The sequence below is a fragment of the Trachinotus anak genome, unplaced genomic scaffold, assembly GCF_046630095.1.
Source record: "Trachinotus anak isolate AG129_WGS33_773 ecotype Australia unplaced genomic scaffold, CSIRO_AGI_Tana_v1 ptg000008l, whole genome shotgun sequence".
In the NCBI taxonomy this organism is placed as follows: Eukaryota; Metazoa; Chordata; class Actinopteri; order Carangiformes; family Carangidae; genus Trachinotus; species Trachinotus anak.
In genome coordinates this window covers 28,747,984-28,772,212 of record NW_027273859.1, presented here as the reverse complement: position 1 = coordinate 28,772,212, position 24,229 = coordinate 28,747,984, and the positions used below count along the sequence as shown (strand labels likewise).

General features: G+C 38.4%; 2 protein-coding genes across 7 annotated transcripts in view; one reads left to right on the top strand and one right to left on the bottom strand.

Moving 5' to 3' along the window:
* Positions 1–24,229, top strand: part of prdm6 (PR domain containing 6) — a 93,554-nt gene that overhangs the window by 35,201 nt on the left and 34,124 nt on the right. For all 6 annotated transcript variants that reach the window (XM_071484003.1, XM_071484006.1, XM_071484005.1 and 3 more), the window contains exon 5: positions 8,228–8,355. In XM_071484003.1, coding sequence (XP_071340104.1) covers positions 8,228–8,355 — 128 coding nt within the window. The remainder of the gene's footprint in view (positions 1–8,227; positions 8,356–24,229) is intronic.
* LOC139624695 (GTPase IMAP family member 8-like) lies at positions 13,021–24,183 on the bottom strand. Its single transcript, XM_071484002.1, has one exon. The coding sequence runs from the start codon at positions 17,160–17,162 to the stop codon at positions 14,361–14,363; it is 2,802 nt and encodes a 933-aa protein (XP_071340103.1). The 5' UTR covers positions 17,163–24,183; the 3' UTR covers positions 13,021–14,360.

Here is a 24,229-nt window from a genome sequence, read left to right as displayed (position 1 = left end):
TTTTTATCTTTGTTTATATTTTTTTCCTTTTTACTATGTTTGCTTTTTTTCACCAAAACACTAAAACAAATCCTAATGTGAAAACCTACATGATGATAAAACAGATTCTGATTCTGATTCAGATTTTACTGCTTTTGTTTGACGTCAGTGTGACTGTTTATCTTTGTTGGTCAGATAAAACCGAACATGTGATGATATTTTCAAGAGCAGTTAATCAAGAAAATAATCAGCAGATTCATCAATAATGAAAAACAATCACTGGAGATGAACTACTTTGGACTAAGTCCTGGACCCTCTTCCTCCTCCTCCTCCTCCTCCTCCTGCAGCAGCAGCTCATGTGATGTGTGGTCTCAGTGTGTGAGTATAAAGCTGCTGAAAGCATTGTCTGTCCCACACAAACTGAAGGTCAAACAAGGATAATTTATTGAGCTTTAAGAAACTGAAGCTGTAACAAAAAAAAAAATCAAGTTTTGTCACGATTGTTGTGGTGAGATGGAAAAATGACAGCCGGAGCTGTGAACCGACGCCGGCAGCCTGGCAGTGTTTGCAACATTTTCTGGCTGTTGAACTAAACAACATGTTATATTTGGCCGTTTGTCTTGCAGATGGAATTTTGTAGCGATGGATTCGATAAACACAGGCGGCCGAAACGTCTTTGACAGAACAGCATCGAGCTAGAAACCAGCTGCTGCTCTGAGAGACTCAGATGTTTGACTGTGCAGTCAGCAGCAGGTCACACGCAGGTGGCTCCGTTGTTATTACGTGTTATTACTACGTTCAAAAAAACGAGGTCACAGGTCGTCTGTCAGCAGGTTACTATGACCTATAGGTTCTGTTGCTAGGCGACATCTAGTGGTCGTAGTAATGATGACAGGAGCAAAGGGAAAAGTGCGGTGACGTAGTTTATAGAGCGACAAAGTCCACGTCAGGAGGAGGTTGGGGTGGATGGATGAATATGACCCAGGAGAGCGGTGTTCGATTCCCATGTGACAGTAGCAGTTTATGTTGTTTCTGTTATCCATGACCGTTCACTGTTGTTATTGTAACCAGCAAAGATCGTCTAATGTTGAGGAAGTACTTATTTTAACCCAGATCTTTTCCTAAACCTAACCAGACATGACCGTTATAGTAACCATGGTGATGAAGGTAGGTAGCCAATCTCAGGACAGTCAATGTGTTTATTATTGTAACCATGACAACCAGTAGGGGAGAGCGGGGTGAGTTGAGCCAGTTTTTACTTGAGGCGTCTTTAAAGTGAGTGCATGACAGTAATGTCTCCAACTAAAATATGTAAATATATTTCAGGATGTGGTGCATCCCCGGGAATAATCACTTTGGAACTAAAATAAACAGTTTTCAAAATATGACTTTCCAAAAAAAAGTGGTCTCTTGGCTCAACTTGCCCCTGATGAGGGGTAAATTGGGGTAAATAGGGAGAGGATAAGTTGAGGGGAAATTGTGCCATTGATTACGTTGAAGTAAAACTGAACATAAACAACATCCATGTTATAGATCATGTGTGGAGGGAAGCTATACCTGAAATGACATTCAAAATGAGTGGTCTTAATCAGCAGTTTGGGGTCCCAGATTTAGTCAGTTAATGTGGTAGGCCTAGTCTATGAATCATAATGTTACCTGTCCATCACTGAAGTGAGATTATCAAAGAACTCCCCCACATTGTGCCTATTAAAGGCAGTGGCTCTTCCAGGAGAGGTTGCTTCAGGAGTGCGGCATGACAGACGGTGGCGCACCCTAAAACTCATGAACCAATCACGTCCTAGAAAAGGTTCAAAGTTGATTAGCCTATATGGTCATCTTTTATTTGTCCTTTATTGAACCATTGCAGTTAACGTTGAGATTTACAGAACAAGTTAAAGCTATAGCCTAATCTCCAAATCAATGCCCATTTTGGTGCTTTTTTTTCTTTTTTAACTGGCGTAGCTGTTTTAAGCAATAGTCATTAAACATAGTCATTTTGTGGGCGCTTCTCTATATGCTAGCTGCAACGCGATGGTGGGCATTTCCCTGAAAAATAATTAATATTCCCTGTTTTTATAAATGCATGCTTAGACAAACCTGCTTTTTCCTCTCTCATCCAGTTTGCAGGAACATCAATGTCATTCCGTCGTGCCAACTCAAATGCCAGTTCACAACGTTTCATGGCACTTAGATTTTCTGCAAGCTCTGTCTCAATTTCTTCATTGAAGACTTGATTGGCATGTCCTGTTCTCTTATACCCTGTACTTTTTACTTCTCCTAGTTCTTTCATGTCCATGTATCTCTTTAAAGTCATCCTGTCAGTCTTCATGTCCCTTGCCACCTGACGTATGGACTTCCCATTCTGTACCTCTCCCACTGCTCCGTCCAACTCCATCAGAGGAGTTGAAGCCCTGTCTGTCTTCTGTTTATAGAAGCGTGACATGATGGTTTCTGGTCTAAAATTCAAAATGTCACATCATTTAGGTGATAAAATGTAAGAATGCAATGTAGAACCACAGTAAAAGAATACTTTAGTAATGATTAGAAGTGGGGGAGAGTTGAGCCACTGGCTCAACATCCCCCAGGCCTTTTGGTTCAAATTACCCCACCCCTGCCATTTTAACAAACTTGTATCATCCAGCAGTTTAGAGCTAACTTCGTGCTACAGTGTATCCTCATATTGTAACTTCCTAAAGCACTAACATATGTGTGAGATTTCTTCAGACTTGTCTGTAATTGTTCCCACACAAGAATCACGACTCCGTGAAAATGAAAAATTCACTTTGAACGGCAAAAAACAGTTTTTTGAACTTAAATGTGCTTACCACTTATTCCATCGGCCTCTCTCCATCACAGGGTGAGTAAAATGGATGACTCTTCACAAATGTGTGGTCACATGACCAATTTTGTCTATGGTTGCCTAGAAACAAGGGGTGGCTCAACTTCCCCACAGGCTCAAATTACCCCGCTCTCCCCTACACCTGCCACCGTGGGGGCGCTATTTCAGGAGACACTCCTGTTGATGATATCAGAGGACTGGTTGAGCTGTTGTTGTTGTTGTTTGTAGTTTAATGATATAATCCGATTACATGTAACTAGTTACTCCTGATCACAGGTGGGATCAGCATGTCGGTCATGTGGTGACCCCTCAGGTTTGACCCTGGTTTCACCTCTGAACACAACAACCACACTGACACTTTACAGCCACATTAACCTTTAAACTGAGTAACTTTAGGTGTGTTAGTTTGGCTTTGGTCAGGTTTTTGGTACAGTTTTTATACGACCGTCTGTGTCTGAGTGTGGCCGAACAGGCTGCAGAGTAAACTGAGCAGGACGACAGGAGGCCGTTAAACACACCGTGATTTGTTTAAATATTCGTCAGTGACAAATGACTGAGGGAAACAAAAGCTTTAAACAACAGCAGAGTGAAGGAGTTTCATCAGAACTCACACATTCATACTGTTGTGTTTCTAAGGAGCCTCAGTGAAAAGTGAAGCACTTTGGATAAAAGCACAATGTAAATGCAGCAATAAAAAACTGTCATGGAAACTTATTAAAAGCATTTAGATAAATATCAAAGGTTATAAATTAACTGAGTAATAAACAAATAAAGTGTCAACAAAGACTGACGACAGACGATACTGATACAGACAGATAGACAGACAGGCAGACAGACAGATAGACAGACAGGCAGACAGACAGATAGAAAGACAGTCAGACAGACAGGCAGACAGACAGACAGTCAGTCAGATGGTCAGACAGTCAGACAGATAGATAGAAAGACAGTCAGACAGACAGGCAGACAGACAGACAGAAAGACAGACAGATAGACAGACAGACAGAAAGACAGTCAGTCAGATGGTCAGACAGTCAGACAGACAGACAGACAGACAGACAGAAAGACAGACAGTCAGACAGATAGACAGACAGACAGACAGAAAGACAGACAGATAGACAGACAGACAGAAAGACAGACAGACAGACAGAAAGACAGACAGATAGACAGACAGGCAGACAGACAGATAGAAAGACAGTCAGACAGACAGGCAGACAGACAGACAGTCAGTCAGATGGTCAGACAGTCAGACAGATAGATAGAAAGACAGTCAGACAGACAGGCAGACAGACAGACAGAAAGACAGACAGATAGACAGACAGACAGAAAGACAGTCAGTCAGATGGTCAGACAGTCAGACAGACAGACAGACAGACAGACAGAAAGACAGACAGTCAGACAGATAGACAGACAGACAGACAGAAAGACAGACAGATAGACAGACAGACAGAAAGACAGTCAGACAGAGAGACAGTCAGATAGAAAGACAGTCAGACAGTCAGACAGACAGACAGACAGTCAGATAGAAAGACAGTCAGACAGTCAGACAGACAGACAGACAGTCAGACAGATAGACAGACAGTCAGACAGATAGTCAGACAGACAGACAGTCAGACAGACAGATAGAAAGACAGTCAGACAGACAGACAGTCAGACAGACAGTCAGTCAGATAGAAAGACAGACAGACAGTCAGACAGATAGACAGACAGACAGTCAGACAGACAGTCAGACAGACAGACAGACAGAAAGACAGTCAGACAGACAGTCAGTCAGATAGAAAGACAGTCAGACAGACAGACAGACAGACAGTCAGACAGACAGACAGACAGACAGACAGACAGACAGTCAGACAGACAGTCAGTCAGATAGAAAGACAGACAGACAGTCAGACAGATAGACAGACAGACAGTCAGACAGACAGTCAGACAGACAGACAGTCAGACAGACAGTCACACAGACAGTCAGATAGAAAGACAGTCAGACAGACAGACGGACAGACAGACAGTCAGACAGTCAGACAGACAGACAGACAGACAGATAGACAGACAGTCCACTGCTCACGTGCAGAATAACAGATGGATCAGTCGTTTACAGCATCGATTGTTTGCCGGCTGTGTGGACGACAGAGAGGACGCTATCGGCTCAGGTCATCACCTTATAAACACTGAACGCCTCCTCGATACAGTCTGACTGCATCGCGGCTGGATGGAGGGATGGATTAATGATGAACAGAGACACAGGCTGAGGGCGTTCCACTCACTGTTAGATCACTGTTTACTGTCGGCGCTGCAGATCTCTGCTGGTTTATTCACTTTTGTGATTGTTTCTTTAATAAGTTGGTTTTGCAGATGACAAAGATTTTTTTATTTTTAATTAAATTCATGGCAGCTGGGATTGAAAACCACTGATTTCTAAGAGTCTGTGTATGTGTGAGTCTGTTGGGATGTGGAGGTGGAAAGATGGTGAACGTCTAAAAAACTGAGAAAAATTGAGAAAAGATTATTTTTTTTACTGTTTAAAAAAACATAATAGTAATATAATAATAATACAAAATGTAAAATAATAATATTATTTTTCACACAAAACGCAAATGTTTTGTATGTATGAAATATGTTTTCTATATCATTTATTGTATTCTATGTAATTCTAAGATCCTTCTTAATTTCATTGTTGCTCTACTTTGTTCCATGATTTGACATGAAACTGGATTTCTGACATCAGCTGGTGTGAATTTATTTCTGCTGCTGATTCCTCGTGTATTGTTTCACCGACACCGTGGACGGGTGACCTTTGTCCTGAAGGTGGCACTAGAGGAGAGGTCATGGGTTCATTAAATCAAAAGCATTAATTCTCTGTTGAGTGTCATTAAAAAAGTTTTTATGGCAATTTGACCATTAGATTGTAATATTTCATGTAGACAGGAGGAACTTACGGCCTCAGTAAAGGAAGTCTGGAGAGCATAAAATCCAGAGAGAATTTTATTGCCTCCTGTCAGTTCTTTTTGTGATATGTTCTCTGCACGGACAGATCTTTAAACCTCTTCCTCTTCTTTCTTTAATGGAGTCTTGTTTGGTTTATGTTTCACAGTCATGCGTCTTGTTTCATGCGCTACCTGTGAAAAAGTATTTTTAGACCTCAGAACTTGTTTTCACGGCTTAGGTGTTGGCAGACGGAGCAGTGAGGCTTTTAAACAGGTGTAAATCAGGTTTGTATAACGTTTAACACCCAGCAGGCGTCGTAGTAATCACAGCTCCGGCCTGGCTGCCGAGAAGAGGCTAATGATTTGTCACAGTTTGTTTCAAACATTTCAGTTGAACTGGAGTTATTTCTTTTTGTCTGAGACTCGTCATCATTTTCAGCTGCAAAGGTTCATTCTTAAGAAAACCCCCCACCCCGAAGTCAAACATGATCACACAATTATGTGATGAATCTCTGAAAATTCACAGAATTTGACTTTGCTTTACCATAAATATCCTGATAGTATCTATCCAGTTTTAGTTCATCACTTACTCTGTGAGTATAAATTCTCTTAAAATCTTAATCAACATTTCTTGAAGTGAGACCCTCAATTAACACCGGTGTAGCTTTTTTCCAATTTATGGTGGAGTTGCTTGTGTTATAAAATACTGTATATCCTTAAAAGGGGAGTAAATATTATAGGAATGACATTTCATAGGATCAAAGATTTGTAACTTTAGGAAGAGACTGGACTTCCTCAGGAGTTAAACATGTGACTGTTCTCCCCTTTCAGATCTTTAAGAGATAAGCTAATAACATACATTAAAAAAAACAATAGAATAAAATAAATAAATAAATGCATTTTAAAAAATCATTGCTGTTGCAGTTTGCCAATACATAACTTAATAACTTCCCTTTTTAAAGTCTATTATGTTCCCCAAATGTTTTTTTTTTATTTTATCACTGCTGTTTATTTCCCTCAGTTTTTCCCAAATGCAGCAAATGTACAATTACATTGAATATGACAAAAAATGTTACATCTTGTTTTTATTATTTGTTAATTCGCAGACATTAGGAAATATATCAATTATGATACGAACACAGAAGATAGTCAATAATAAACCTAAAAATTCATATGCACAACATAATAAATCAATCTCCAATAAACAGTGTCACAGTATAATAGACCTATATGATGGTTAGCTAAGAAGTAAAATACAGTCTATTCATACACTACAGTCAGCTGTTCACCATGTTCTTGTAAAACTCTTCACTTTCGATAGAAGGAACTATATAACGCTGCGCACATTGCCTAAAGCTGTGACGCTGTGATTCAGTATGGCGCGGAGTGATACAGAGCGAAGTGTCACTTGGTTGTGGTCTTGTTGGTCAAGTTTAGCGGCGGATATTTAATCCTTCAGACTTGATTTACTTTGCCTACAACCCGAAATTAGTTGTAGGTATCGACGTAATCATCTCTTTAATTATATTCGGCGTGTCCATACTCTTCTATTTTAGCGCATTACTGGTTAAAAGTGTGCTCCCGTTTCACCACAAGATGGCGGCGACTCCCTGAGTGAAACCGTCGTGTGAAAACAGGTTAGCTAGCTTCCTTTTGTCCGTCATATTTAACCCCTGCTTTTCTAAATAAATACAGTTCAGTGCTCATGAAGATGCTGTCTTCTCCTGCTCTCAGATAAATGCGTGTTATGTTGATGGCGCCCACTTTAAAACTTAAAAATGACCCAAACTGAAGTCATTACTAGTTGATTAGCTTTACGTTAGCTCCATTAAAATGAATGTGTTGCTGTTTTCTTTGCTCTTACTGTAACTTAGTGGCTCTTTCATAGTGCACAGAATAGGTTGATATTAACAGCTGCAATGACTGTAAGTTGTTAAACAGAAATTGTTCTCTAGTAACATTAAAATAAACTCATCTGTTAAACTGTAGGAGTTAATTTAAGCATGGCTAAAACAAAAACTCAAACGTTCCGTGATGTAAAGTTGGACCGTTTTATTTACTGACTGATTGAGCTCTGTGACCTGGAAATGCTTTTAAATAGAGAAACCTGCAAATTTATACTTTTTAATCAATCAAATTCACAAAAAAGTGTGATTTAAAAAGAGGGAAAAACCTACATCAGATCAGTATTTGCTGGTCACAGGAAACATAGAATAGGGTTAGGATGAGGCTATATCAAAATTATTCAAAAGCTGATTAATCAATAATATAAATGATTGTTACGAGAGTTGCAGTCAGAAGATTAATAGGGTCTAATGTTACTGCCCTTTATAGATGAAAAAGCATCTCAAAATACCATCACTGTATGTCTTACCTCTGTGCCCTTCAGATATGCAGGAGATTGGGGTGATTATAGATACTCATCATAGGAGGACCTCTATCTGTGTATATCCTGCTCTCAGCTCTGATGCTGTATATTTGTGTGTTCCAGATCTACGATGCTGAGGGGACGTTACAGCACTTTATTGATGGTAATGATCCCAGCAAATCCAGCTGGATGAGGTACATCCGCTGTGCCAGACACTGTGGGGAGCAGAACATGATGGTTGTACAGTACAGGTAAGAACAAGTCCAGTTCTCCGACTGGCATATGGTGGAGCTTTGTTGTACTCTATAGTAGGGTCTGATAGAATGGCCAAAATTGTTATCACAATATTTTTTGTCATATTTTATTTGATCAGTTATCAATATATACATTAAGTATGTCTGTTAGACCTCAATGATACACACTTAGTGTTATGGTGAGAACCACTGAATGAAAAGATTGTTCACAGAAATACTCCATGTGGTACCTTTTGATGCCTCTGTGTGGCGACAGCCATGGCCGTTGTCCGTCCGTCCGTCCCTCCCTCCCATTCTTGTGGACATGATATCTCCGTTGCCTTTCCTTGCCTTGACGGAACTTCTTCAAATTTGGCGCAAACGTTCACTTGGACTCAAGGCTGACCTGATTAGATTTTGGTGGTTAAAGGTCAAAGGTCAAGGTCACGGTGACCTCACAAAACATGTTTTTGGCCTTATGAACACGATATCTCAGTAACGCCTTGAAGGAATTTCTTCAGATTTGACACAAATGTCCACTTGAACTCAAGGATGAATTGATTAGATTTTGGTGGTTAAAGGTTAAGGTCAGTGTGACCTCACATAACACTTTTTAGCTATTACAGCATTTATGATGAAATTTCACAGAAGTGGTTATTATTTTATATGTGTCTGGCTAAACAGGGATGTAGTCTGAAACCAGTCTGAGTCGCTGAGGCATACAATCACAAGGTGGTAATTTTAGCTAATTTGGATTGCAAGGTGTGTATTCAATTTAGGATTGATTCCTACATAAATTATAAGTGTCGCTATGGTTCTAAACAATCATTTATTCTTGAATAAGTAATTTGATCCTCTCAGAACCCAACATGGTATAACATCTATGCTTATTAGGTTCATGTTAACTGTCTTCTGTGTTGCTAGATTACAAGTCAGCAGCAGTGGCTAAGTGTGTAAAACTGCCTTTTCACTTTTTCTATGCATTCTGTATGAAGTTCAGGCAGTGCTGTTTTTGAAAAATAATAACTTCAGAATCCACTCTTTAAATCTCACCAGTTTCCAAATCACTGATGTTAGGTGACTTCTCTTTGCCGCAGTTTCATTGTCCTATGCTGCCATCTGATTTTTCTTACTGTTGTGCAGGTGTGTGGGCGGAGGCTGTGAATAATGCATTTCTCGCAATTGTGGGAATCGTGTATTGAAGGAAAAAACCACAATAACAATGCTGAGTATTTATAAAAATAAAAAATATCTCTAAAATGAGATATGATGCATTTACCGCACTTCTTGTTTTACTTTTGTGATAAAACCATTGAAAGATTTATATGAGACATGGTAATGTGTAGTGTAATGGTAAGTCAGTGACATGACTCAGTGATGTCAGTTACAAATTCATGTCTAGCCAAAGTTTGGTGAAGTTATCTTCTTGTAGAGGCCAGAAGCTACTGGTTGTATCTGACAAAGACCAAGTTATACAGATATTCTTTTATTTCTTCTTCCAAATGTTACATATGTTCCCACAAAAGCATAATATACTCACAATAAACAAATGTCAGTTCTAACCGCAAGTGATCCAGACAGCGTTTTGAAAACCTCATTGCTTCATCTTTAATCAGTTTGAATGTAGTGATATTACTTGAATGATCAAAAAACAACATAATGCATTTCCAGGTTTAGATTAATGGCTAATAAAGCATCTCTAATTTTCTTTCAAGAAACAGAAATAAAAAGAATAAAAAATACTAAACACAGTATTAATAATTTGTCATTTTTAACTGAATTAAAAAAGAAGAAAAAAATCAACAAGACACCTTGATTCAACTGGCATCAGTTTATAAGTAAATGAAATAAATACATGGCACAGTCTTTTCATAATATATGATATATATGATATATATTACTTGGGTGCAGGGAAAACAAGGAAATATCATTTTAAAGATAGTATCTCTCTTGGTCCTTTACTGGTTTCCTACATCTTGAATTAAAAACTGCACAAAGCACAAGGACACAATAACATTTAAAATTAATTAATAATTAAACACATCTTCCAGCAGTTGAGGCCTGCTTTACGCGCATGATTGATGATGATATTATCTTGCATCACTTTATCATTTTAATCTTACAGAAAGCAAGCACATTTGTGACGGAAGACAAACTAAAGGAAAAAGATTTAGCAGTCACAAATACAAATGTCTTGGTGCCTGATACTGCAGGACACTTTCAGAGGTCAACTCGGCAGGTCAGAGCTGTTTAGACAGCTTAAGGAGGAACAACAACATATTATACAGGAATGATCATAATGTTTTGGTTTATTTGTGTATTACACAAGGGTTTGTTAAAATGCCAGTTAATGTAGCAAACTAGTACTACTAGCCTAAAATACTTAACACCGTTTCAACAAAGAAATACCTAAAAGTGTTCTAATCTATTGAACATGATAAATATTGCTCAGTCATAATCCATGATTTTGTATGTTTTTCACCACAAAGAATAAGAAGTTGTGTGTAAGTACTGAGAATTTTGTGGGCAGGTGTATGTAATAATATACTACATAACTATCTCTTTAATCATTTCTGAGGTATAGAGATATAGATATTCAGTGATATCACATGTTTTTTTAAACATTACTTTTCAGTCCGCAGTCATTTGGTTTTTCAGGTGGAGCAACAGGCAGGGAACTGTCCAGATTATGAAAGTCTTGTTTTACCAATCATGATCAGTTATGAGCTTATTGTTAAAGACAAATTTCTAACTTAATGAACTCTTTGGTTGTCATTTTGTGTCTTCTAATATGCTCACAATAGAATTCTTATTATTATTATTAATCAGATGCCATGCTCAAACATTCATCATTCATCTAATATCAATGTTTATTTTTGAAATAGTGTTTATTTACAAGTATTGACTTACACAAGAAACATTTATTCGCATATACAAGAAAACATTTTCAGATTGACCGGGTGTTAACAGGGCTTTACACATTTACGTTTTCAATAAAATCAAAACAGCTCAGTTTTTTTCTAATGTAGTGATTTATTATCAACAAAATTATTAATGAAGTAAAGCAGTGTGCTTGATTAAAGCCCTTAATTACATATAATTAAAAGGCCAACATCATACCTTAGCACGGTTGCTTCAATACAAAACCAAAAGCTACCAAAGTCCAGAAACTAAAACCTTCCTGCTGTTGTGAGAAAACATCTCATAAAATGCAACAAGACTTGTCTTCTGCTTTCTTCATGTGTTCCTGTATCCATTCATCTATTTCTTCCTTGTGTGCTTTCTTCAGTTCTTTGACGTCTTTGTTTTGTGTATAAAGGTTCTGTTCTGTAAATTTTCATTGTGGCCTTATCAGCTACAATAGTTAAAATGTCTGTGTAGGTTCTCAGTCGTCCAGGTCATTGTAGTCTTAAGTGCTAGACTCGAAGGCAACTGGACTTCATGGATATGATTTTGCAGTATGATTTTTTTTTTTGCATATCATTGAGCCCTAGATATTATTTAATATAAAATTGATGTAGTGTTTTGGTTGCCAATAGTAATAAAATAAAAGTAAATATACTGTATTACCTTTACTGTTACGTTTAATACACAAACTTTAACTTCAGTGACATCAATTATATTAAAGCACTTAAGTACTTAAATATAATTCGAGCAAATATCATATTTAATTCTGAGGATTCAAGCCAACATGTCTAAATAAAATAATTTCTTGTAGGCTGCCAGCAATCACTTTTTTCTGTTTCACCTTTACATATTTGAACATGCTACATACAAACTGGTTTTTGGGTTAATTTTATCGTACGTTTGGTACAGTTTTTGTCATGACTTACACTGTGAATCCACAGTATAGTCAACTTACCTTACTAGCTACAAAATGCAATTCCCATCCATCACTGGTAGACCAGGCACATATGAACATTACACACCTGAGGATAATCAGTCCACAATCGTTAACAGCTCAAGGATCTAGTCCATTCAATAATAGATACATTCATTCTGTGTATTTTTACACATGTGTTGAATTGACTTTGTCTATAGTACTCACCAGGTGAAGTCCTGATGTTGTCACTCTTCCTCAAAGATCAATGTACACACTTACATGGAATCAGTTCACCTGTGACAACCTCTCTGTCAGGGTTAGGAGGCGGAGCTCTGTACCAGTTTGTCAACAATTAAACTGTCAAGATTGATTGACTGACTCATCACTTAACAATCTTAAGGCCTAGATTGTAAGCGTCATAGAAGCTAACTACATCAGTCTGTCACTTCACAGGGAGTCAATGTATTAGGTCAGCTGTGGTTGGTAAATGTGAATGTGAACAATGAAACAGAGCCACGGACTGACTGACTAAACTCCAGTCTGAGTCCAGTCACCATATCTCAACTGACCAGCTGACTGCTTTCAGTTGTTGTGCTTTTAAAATTCAAAGATCTAATCTCTAATCTGTTTTTCTCCCTCTTTGTACGTCTGGATTTCTCAGTAGTTTATTTAACTAACTAGTTTTATCACAGCAGTCATCTTTTATGACAGTCATGCACACAAAAAAATATACTCTTTCTATTCACACAATAAGGGTACATGCCATACACACACACACACAGTGTGTATTCACACAAATGGTCCAGTCTGTTGCTTTGAACTCATCTTTAATATAAAAGTACAATATACTGTAGAAACCACAGTCACAAGATGAATTTTGGGTGCTCCAACAAAACAGTTAGTTTCTTGAGTTAAGTACCCTCTTGTTCAAGTTTTTAAGAAAAAAATAGTAAAATATGTAGTAGATAAGTGAAAAAATGAACAGATGTGAATATCCATCTGAAAAAAAATTATATTACATCCTGTTAATTTACAGCTAAACATCAGCTACCGTTCTCTAAAGGATCGCATTACATTCATGTCTTTTGTAGTGTAGGTCTACTTAAAGCTTTTTCTTTTTCTCTATCAAAATTTGCCAAACTATAATATAAGCAATCATACAGGCCAATAGAATCTGTGTTTAAGTACAGCCACTCTTGACTGTGAACAGTAGAATATGCTTATCCATTTTCATATATCGGGGTCTACAACAAAGAAAACTGTCACAGTTGTAACACTTTATTCATCTATATGAATTTTCAAATGACTGAAGTGTGTTTACAAGAAACAAGAGGACATATATGTAGGTTGTGCAGAGGAGAAACATTGTAAATGATTAATTCTTTACATAAAATGTAGCAACAAATGACAATTATCGTATTAACATAGCACTTTAATTATAAACACATCTGAACTTAAGAATAAAAAAATATTTACAGCGTGAACCTGGATGTTCAGTTTTATGACTGTTATTATGCATATAGACGAAAAAATTTACATAACTTGGAAAAGAAAAAAAATAGTTTCTGTTTCACTTGTACATTTAAAAGTTGCTGCAATACAATACCTCTCAGTTGTGTGTTAATAGTAAAGAATGTATAGGTCATTGTTGAGGTTTTATTTGACTTGTGCAAAGCAAGAAAGTAACTTTAAATAACTGATGACAGCTGATGAGACTTTCCACTCACCTGCTGTCTGTTACTCAGATACACTGAACTTTGTGGCTAATGAACACGAATGAACAGTTACATTTAATTGGCTATTAGAAATCAGTTTAATGTAGTGAAGTTCGACATTTTGTGCTAATGCCCACTGCTATTAGAATCGTTAACTTTTCTCTGACACTATTGTTTATTATATTTGTATTTCAGACATTGGTTAAATTAAGTAATGTTGCCAGAACAACTGTTTTTTTTTTTGTTTTTTTATTTTATTTTATTTAATTTATTTATTTATTGCTGTTTTTGCTTTCAGACCGACAGGAGAGTTAGGGATGAGACAGAATTGATGACATGCATCAAAGGGCTTGAGTCAGACTCAAACCCAGGCCACTGCAGTAAGGACTGAGCCTAAATGCTCTACCAGGTTACCCACCAGGCACCCCAAAAGTTCACAGTTTTTCAACTGAAACTGTGCTGCTGTGAGAAACAAACAACACATCTCATAAAATGCGACAACCTTTGTCTGTGGCTGTGGCTTTCACATGTGTCTGTATCCAGTTATTCACCTCATCCTCATGCATTTTCTCCAGCTCATTGATTTCTTTGTTTAGAATTTCTTTATTGAAGAAACAATGTGAGAGTTTCAGCTCATTCATTTCTTGTTCTTGTCTTTTCTTCATTCTGTCAAAGTCTTTCTTAAACGATTTGTTCATGCACAGCTGTTTAATCATGAACTCCTTGTTTTCTTGATGCTTCAGCTTCATCTCCTCCTTTTCCTTCTCATGCTTGTCCATCAAAGCTGCAAAGTCTTCAGTGTATCTCTGTCTGTCTTTTTCCTCCTTTTCTCGTCTGATTCGATCCTCTTCTTTTCTTCTGTGTTCATATTCTTTTCTTTCCTGCTCATATTCTTCTAGTTTTCTCAGTTGTGTTTGCTCCTCCTCTCTTCTCTGTTGATCTTCTTGAAGCTGTTTCTCTAGCCTTTCTTTCTGTTTTTTGGACCAAGTCTTTCGTTTTGCTTGTATTTCTGCTCTGTTTTGAATCAACTTCCTTACAGCAGGTGAGTTTTTTTCTAAATGAGAATTAATTTCCTTCTTCAGATCCAGATCTTTTTGTTCCAGTTGATGTTGCTGAATTTCCTCTTGCCTCCTTCTCCGTCTTTGCTCCTCTGCTCTTTTTTCATCTGCCATTTTCCTCTTCATCTGCTCTCTGTGAATACGCTCCTCCTTTTCTTTAAGTACTTTTTCTTTCTCTGCTCTTTCTTGTTCAAGTTTTTGATTCTTTTCTCGTTGGTTTTCTTCATATTTTCTTTTAAGAGACCTCTTCCATCTCTGTATCTCATCTTCCTTCTCCTTCAGGATCCTCTTCATTTCCTTTTGAATGGCTGCCTCTGCCTCTTGGAACATCTCTGAGGCGTAGTGGCCACCACCATTTTTCCTCACCATTTCCTCAACCTTGGTCAACAGCTGGTTGACTTGAGAACGATTCTTCTGATCGTTGTTGTTGAAGACCTGGTATCTTCCTCCACATTCTCTGATCAGTTTTTTGACAAAGTCTTCACTGTCTTCTTCGATGTAATTTTCAATTGTTTGATTTTTAAGATCATCTCCTCTGGTGAATATAACCATGAGGAAGTCTTGTGACTTCTTCCCAAAGAACTTCTTGATCAGTTCCACAGTTTCTTTTTCCTCCTTTGTAAATCTCCCAATCTGCAGCACGAGTAAGAACACGTGAGGTCCAGGAGCCAACAAGCTGACACATTTCACAAGCTCCTGTTTAACTTCATCATTGGACAGAGTCATATCAAACAAGCCGGGGGTGTCAACAACAACAACAGGCTGTCCATTTAACTCTCCCCCCTCTTTCTGGCAAAGCTTGGTCACTGACGCTTGACAGATTTTAGAAATAAAACATTCTTTGCCAAGAATGGTGTTTCCAGTCGCGCTCTTCCCACAACCAGTCTTCCCAATCAGCACCATCCTGGAAGGCTCTCTCTGCTGCTCCACATTGTGTCGCTCCATATTGTGTCGCTCCACATTGTGCCATTCCACATTGTGCCGCTCCACATTGTGCCACTCTTTACTCAGATATTTATTACCTGTCGGCTTTAATAAAGATGCATGTCTAGTAAGCAGATTATTGCGAGGCTTTGCAGTCATTGCCTTTGTGAAACCTCTGGATCCCACAGCTCTCATCTTTTCCACAGCATCCAACACCACAGAGACCTGCTGCTTCTCGTTGATGTTTAAGACCTCAAATCTTCCTCCACAGCTCTGAATTAGCTGCTGAATGTCTCTGTTTTCAACTGCTGGAAAGTTAGGACTTGCCTCCACAGTGAACAGAATCATGGTGAAGTCATTGACTCGAGAGCTGAGTGTGTTCTGGATGGTCTCGAACTCTTTCTTGTCTTCATGAGTCAGAGGATTCAGAGGAAGGATCAGGATAAAAGCATGGACACCCTCTGGTTCACTGAGGGTGATACATTTGAACGATTCCATCCTCACTGCCTGCTGAGGTTTACCATACAAGGCGGGAAGCTCCACTACAGAAACCTGACGTCCACGCACCTCTCTCTGATGTTTAACACACTCTGACTCAGCAGGTCGACCAAACTTTCTCTCTCCAAGAATGGCGTTGGCTGCTGAAGTCTTCAAGGCTCCATGTCTCCCACACAGTACCAGGTTCACAGGGAGTTTTGCACATTCAGATGCTTCCATGGGCTCATCATCCTCAGTAAAGGTTAAATATCGTCCCCTGTTGTCACTCAATATGCCCTCCATTTTCTCAATCAGTTCTTGACGATTGTACTCCGAAAAATCCTTTTCATCCAAACTGATTGTATAGTGTCTTTGTCTGCAGTCTTGGATGAGCTGATCTACTGAAGAATTCCCTCCCCTAACATTTTGTGTTGTGATGATCATTGAGTATTGAAAAACATATTGTCCAAAGAATCTCATGATGAACATCATTTTTTGTCTGTCATGTTCAGTGAAATCAGAAGGGTTCACTAACAGCAGCAGAAGATTTGGTCCAGGGGGACAATGGACCACACACTTCTTCACGTCGTGTTTCATTCTGTCCACAGACAGACTGAAGATGTCTGCCGTTTTCAGCAATGTGAAAGGTCTTTTCTTCCACTCTCCATGTGTATGTTCAAATTGCTTGCCTGGTTTTGTATAAGGAAAAGCGTTTTTCCCAGTGATGAACTTGCATAGTGATGTTTTTTCAGTATGACTTTTACCAAGCACCACAATCCTGAGTTCAGAGGCTGTAAAACAATAAGACAAAACAAAAACATTTCTCATTTCACATTTCTATAATTCTTTTTGATGGTTGTTATCTTCTTTCTGTTATTCATGCATTGATTTTTTTTCAGCAGGTTTAAAGAGAGGTTTCTTCTTGTCATATGTAAAAAGCAATATTAATTGAATCCAGGGCACTCGTTTAGACTTTAGTAGAAGTTCCTATGTTATTCACAACCTATGTCAATCCTTGAGAAAACAAAAAGTCTGTGTATAGTGCCGCAGGAATGAGTCCCAAAACACGGAAAATAGTTAGCATTTTAGCCCTTCCTGCTCCCACATCCTGAAGTCTGTGAGTTTTTTGAATGGGTTTTTGGTTGAATGGCTGAAATGAGGTCCGTGGTTAACACGAGCTCAAGACATTTTCATGTTTTATTCAATGTCATAAAATAGTCAGTATATACCCGGATCTTGAGCTTTTATGTCTGTTAAAAAAGGCCAGTTGTTAACAAGTGTCTAAATGAGACGACAGTTAAACATCATCAGTCCAACATGGAAACTGATCTCCAGTCCACCAATACAGCCTCGTTGTGTTTCTACTTGTGCTCTTACAAACTGTTACTAACTTTGTCAGAGGAAAGGCTAAAATTTGCCTTTTATTTCTGGTGATTGTATTTAGGCTTCAATCATCATAAAGTGGAGTCATTAGTGTAGATTATCCTGCTGAACAAAACCTGTCAGGATCATAAACTTTTGTTTCTTACATAGCTTATTTTCTGCACTTATCCAAAAGACAATGTAAAAATCCAATGGCTTTTTGTTGAGCGAACCAGGGTTAGAGTTAGGGTTTACTAACATTTGCATTGACCTCCAAAAATATGTCATCCTTGTGGCACTCTATTGTTGGTCCAGTAAACTTCAAATGTCCAAAACACAACTTCTTAACTCTTGGAAACACTCTAGTCAGCCAATAAGTTCTCCTGGTTATACTCCTATATTGCTTTCTGTGGTAAATAGAAAATAATGGTTTGTGTGAACCAATGCACTTGACAGAAAGAACAATATCAGAGGATTCTTCAAAACCCAGGACAACTTTGACATCCACTAAAGTAGATTATATTAATAGTAACGTCAGATCCCTCTTCAATTATTCTTGCATTAAAACCTAACAATGTAACATCTTGGAAGATGCTGGGGTACTGCGACACTGGGGCCATTCTCTTAGCCTGCGCTGTCTTATGCAAGGTTTGGCCCAGTGCCTGTGACCTCATTTCTGCTCTGCTACTGAGTTTTGGTAAAGCCTTCCTTCTCACTCACACACCAGAACTGTGATGGGAAGTCATACTGGACTTACTGGATCCTGATGTCATCATTTTGTCTGGCAGAAATTCAACTTGAGATGCAGGTGTAGGTGTCTGTTTGGACTAAGCAAACAAGGCAAAATTATGATACAAAATCCAATAGGTTCTGTACATAAATATCACAAATCAAGCCCTTAACTTTCAGAAACAATGTCCTGGTTACTCTGGGTAATTCACAAACCTGTGGGCACTATATTCAGTTTTAACAGGATATGAAACCACTTGGCATAAAAGAGTCATTTTAGTGTATAAATATCCAGAATATTGGCTCAATAAAACTTAGATTACAGTTTTTTTATTGTAAAATTGTGAGATTGTGTTGTCGAATGACTTGACAAGCATTGTAATATAAGAAAGTGCAATTAAAATATATTTACTGTGTCATGTTCGAGAATAATATACAAAAGATTTATATTTTTAGGGTTTAAAGGTACAGAAGTAAAGTATATGAAAAGTATATAACCTTATAATGTATAAGGTGTGTATAACACAAAGTTGACAATAAAGTGCCCTAAATATACAAAATTATCAAATATAACTGAACAAAATATTCTTAATTATGTTTCTTCACTTGTTAATTAATCTACTCACCACATAAGAGCCTTAATGCATCACTCTCACAGAGAACAGAAATAAAGTCCAACTCCAAAGTAAAGTCAACTCATCTGAGAGTCTTTTTTGCAGCAGTGTTGCATGTTGTAACAAGGAATGGGCGAGGCTTATATAGACTCTTTGAAACAATAGTAATTATTGTAATTGCAGTAATATGACAACAATGAAACTGGTCTTGTTATATTTGGCAGACCAATCAGATGACATATTTTAGGCTCAGCCAAAGAGATATTAGTTTAACCTTGATGACATTGCATTTGAATCTGGTTAGAAAAAAAACAACTAGCAGTTTGGAATTTGGGATTCCCCGTAATGATGGTAACAGGTGTGTGGGGGTGTGTGTGGTTTCCCATTAGACACTCCAAAAAACTGGTAAAACTCGTCCTCACCAGGAAATATGGTAGCCACAGACAATTTATCAAAAACAGTATCACATGAAGTGTAATTATTTACTGATCAGCAGCTGGTTTAAACCCATCATGACATAAGTTCAGTTCCTTGTTGATGGACATATTTTCAAAGAAAAAAAATCCCTTCCACAAACAGTCACTTTACAGCTTCTTCAGTTGAAGTGCAACTTACCAGCCTTTAGTCTTAAGACTTAAAAAAAGACGCTGCACTTCTGGGCTTCAGCTTTCTTTAATACAGCAAATGACTTCATGGAGAGTGTTTCCCGTTTTAAGAAGTGACCGTTACCTCCCTTATTCAGACTCCAGCCCGCCCTGTAGCTGCATTGCATTCAGGTTTATTTTCGTCTTCATTGGTCTAGAAATTGGACTTTGGGCCTTTTCCCCAAAGTTTTTTTTGTTTTTGTGAAGAAACCCAAAATGCCAAGTCAGAGAAAATGTTCAATGATAAGTTTGAAAGAACAGACAGAGGGCCTTTCTCCTGTGAACTGTTTTCTTCCTTCTGTAACTGGCTTTGAAAAGTTTAAATTTCTGGCTGTTGCTGCGTTTTACAGCTCTGACTTGTTAAAGGATGATCTAACAGCCTGTAAAGTCATTTTGGTCACAGTCTCTACCAACCTCAGAAAATGGCCGCAGAGTTGGCCCGGCCACGCTGGAATTGTGGACTGGCTTTGTGACGCTTTTTCAGCATGAATCTTTTACATAAACATGTTTATATGCATGTAGACACATTATTACACTTTGTGAGGTATTTGGGTTTTGTGATTTATAACCTCACACTGTTTGTATGAATGTTACTATTTAAAAGCTGAATATAAAGCCAGTTTTGCTTTGTCTGAAAACAGAAGTCGGATCAGAGAGCTGACGATACTGCGTCCTGCTGCGCTGCCAGAAGAACGAGTTTAAACTCAACCACGCTGCGGTATAGCACCGGGGGTCTTTATTTTTCATACCTGAGAGCCTGTTGGATGTGTTTGATTTATAACACAGCCCCACCTTCATGTAGCAGCATGTGTGTATTAAACACATACATTTGTTTTAAATACATACAAGCCACTGAATGTTTGTAGGCCGCCCTCTCTTTTTATCCTGGGAGGTCATCGAGTGTGTTTGATTTATAGCATGGTCCCTCCTGGCTGTGTTTTCACATGGGCCCAGCACCACCCCGCCCCTCCCCCAGTGTGGAAAGAATTAATGAAACACACACACACAGATCCTCAGCAGGCCCAGTTCAACTTGTCTGGCTGAACTACCTGCTCCCTTCAAACATTTCTCATCTATTCAGTGCTTTCACTCACCCTTATCAACAGGGAAAACAAATGATTCCACATTTGTGTGACTTTGTGCTGCTATCAGTTTTTCACACTGATTATTGTGGCCAAAACCATCACTGTAGAAACAATTATTTACATCAAACTTCCCTGAAATTCTGGTTTTAATGCTAGTTTTGTACACTGCAACTGGTTAACATCCATTTGATGTTTGTATATAATAAAGACATGTGATGAGTGAAATAATCAGTCAACACCATGACTGAGTGTTTCCACCTTAAACTGCAGTGAACCAATGACAGTCTCATAAAAACAGATTCAGACAGCCATCAGATAACCTCAGGAACCAATTCTGTCAACTTGTGGGGGTGGGGGCAGGGCTAAATACACCTGAAATCTTGTCAGTACGGAGAACCCTAACCATTAACACTGTGTCAGCCACTGCCAGTTGCAAGCTAACTAAAAACGGATGGATGGCCTTCAGAGCTTTTCATCATTGTTAAAAACATTTGGTCAGTGACAGAACGTATTCAGTCAACGTAACCTCTGGTTTAAAGGAGGTTTAAAAGGCCAGATGTTTGTAAATGTGCACAGAGCACAGTAGTAAAGGCCTGTGACACAGCTGCTGGGCTCTACTACCAGTGGAGTACTGCTGTAAGATATTACTGGCCGTATTGTCATCATTGGTTTGTTTTGCCTCTCTATATAGTAAAACTGGGATCCCAGAGATCCCGACTAATTATATCAGGTTTATGTTCAGGACAGATCAGCAACTTTTAACAGCCTAAACAAAAATAAACTTTATGACACTGAGAAACCTCTAAGGTTGAAAGGCGTTTCTGTTATTTTAACCACCTCCTTTCGGTGACAGCTGCTGAATATTCTTCTGGAGAAAATGCATAAATAATCCTCTCCAGTCTATCTGTATTTCTCTTTTCCTCTTCCTCTTTGTTTCCCTTTTAGTCTTTTCTTTCTATCTCTTTTCTATGTCTATCTATCATTTCCTCCATCTTGGTATTTTAGTTTGGCGTGTCCTAGCTTCATTAAATAAGCATCAGGTCATGCAGCTGAGAGTTCCCATCATCCTCCTCCTCATCCTCCTCCCTCTTTGGTTTTTTTTGTCTTCTCTGTTTTTCAGTCTATTTATCTTTTTCTTCTTTAATTATTTATCTTCCTCTCAAATTCTCATTCTCTCTGTTTATTCTCCCTCTTCCCTTGAGAGTCACTTTGACAGGAAAAAAAAAGTCCAAGTTGTGACTGTGATGAATTATATAACTCTTCCATATAAATCAAATGGAAGCAACGCCCACCTTGAAGAAAGCAATTCATCTCAGAATAATTGGCTGATTTAGAAAATGATCGGGAAGGAACATAAACATCATTTTTAGACAATGGACTAAAATGTTAAAAATCACCTCTCTGGTTTCAGGCTGGACATTGGCACTAACCTCCTGATTCAAAGTCCAGAACCAATTTGATTTGATCTTGATGGTTTAGTTACGTGAGATAATATTTGGACAAATTCAGCGGTTTGACAATTTAATGAAGACAGACAGATTCACGGGGAGAGATACTTGCTCTCTTTCTGTTTTCAGTAGTTTCACATAACTACATGTAATGTCTGACCATAAAATGTTTAGTTCGCTGCCACTTGACACCAAAACACAGCAGTGTTTCTTCTGTTTCATTTGGTTCAGGTGTTTTCCTTCTTTTGCAATGTGTTTATTGCACAAGTTCATATCGTGATGACGATGGTAATCTGATTTATCGGTCAGCACTTTCTGGTTGTTTGTGTTTGTGTATTTCTTGACTGAGCAGGTTTTGATGTTGAACTCTCAGGTTGTGAAACATTGTGGACGTGTTTCAACAGTGTGGTGGTTAGATGATGCTTTTTATTGAATCAAGAGTCGTTTTAGTGAAGTCAAATCAAACTTCATCAGTTGCACATTTCTCCCGGTGGGAAATTGAGTCTGCCTTGAATTATCTGCACATTGAAAAGCAGATTTAATATCATCTCTTTTCACTTTAAGTGGTTGTCTCAAGCTGTTTGCAAAGAGTGATTTGTTTTCTGGCTCAAAGGCACTCTGGCAGATAAACATAGCAGTCGTGTGGGAGTTGAACCTGTGACCTCTCAATTATGATCTGGTCTGTCTGACACGCTGCTGCCCCAGGGGGAGCAAAAAAATGTGGGAAAGTGTTTTAAAATAGTTGGGCTGGATCTGAAAATGTGGTTTTGAACGTGGAGGTTGCTCATGTTGTTAGAATGATGTTTTTGGGTGGATGAGGTGTTGTTTTAGTGGTGGTGTGACCCAGGAACTGTCAGCTTACTGGCTGCGTGGTTGAACAACATCATGGTCATTAATTGGGTCTGAAGAGGGTGAGAGACACCAGATATTTCCCATAAATCATTTGGTTTGGTCAGATGTGAAATCGAGCTGTTATCAGATTGGAGGCATTTCCAAAATCAGACCTGGACAGAGTCACACTGTCCCGTGTCCAGCACAGTTTGTCTCTGCCCTGTCAGAGGCAGAGCTGAAGGCTGAAGATAATGTCAGACACCTACTGCCCACATAAACATGAACTCAGCCGTGATCATCTTCAGAGAAGAACATTCATGAGCTCAATGACCCCCGACCTTTTGCCTAGCACCACCAACAGGTCAACAGGTCATTTTGTCGCCAAGAAAATGATGAGATGATACAAACTGTAGCTTCACCTTTTTACTGTTTACTACGTCAGCCCTTAGTTGGCAGTTGTGACCAGTTCAAAGAAGACAGATGTTTTTGTTTGGTTTTGAGAAGTAAATTATTTTGCAATGAAAAAGCAAAACTCTGGAGCAGGTCTGAAAAAAGAAATTATGTTTTTCTTTATAAGTTTGTCTCTTTGTATTTGTCCTCTTCATCTTCTTGCCATCCTCCATTTGGTGTTTGGCATCATCAGGCTCCGTCCATATCATCAGTGCTATGATTTTTCCCTGACAGACAGTGGCACCACAGACACTTTGTTTTTAATAAGTGCAGGAAACGTTTTCTTCCTCAAACAGGATTAAATGTCTCTCTTTTTAAATGTGAGTTGTTGTTTTTTTTTTTTATTTCTTTAGCTTGACTTGCACAACACATCCTGACTCTAAACTAGATCTCCATTACTCTTGTCCTGCATCTTCACACTGAATTGACTTCAGGATGTTTTGGTTTCTATCCAGATATTTTCACATTTGTCTCTATGTCAAATTCAATTCAATTCAAATCAATTTTATTTGTATAGCGCCAAATCATAATAAACATTATCTCAAGGCACTTTACAGGGTAAGGTCAAGACCTTACTTTGTTACAGAGAAAAACCCAACAGTTCCCACAAAGAGCGACAGGGGGGAGGAAAAACTCCCTTTTAACAGGAAGAAACCTCAATCAAAAAGGGAACAACAGTAGTAAAATCTTATTTCTGTGTCACTTGTCCAATTAAATGTGTGTGTGTCTGTG

Bases quoted from the DNA above. Each gene is read 5' to 3' on its own strand.
- LOC139624695 (XM_071484002.1), bottom strand. From the start codon at position 17,162: ATGAGAAATGTTTTTGTTTTGTCTTATTGTTTTACAGCCTCTGAACTC.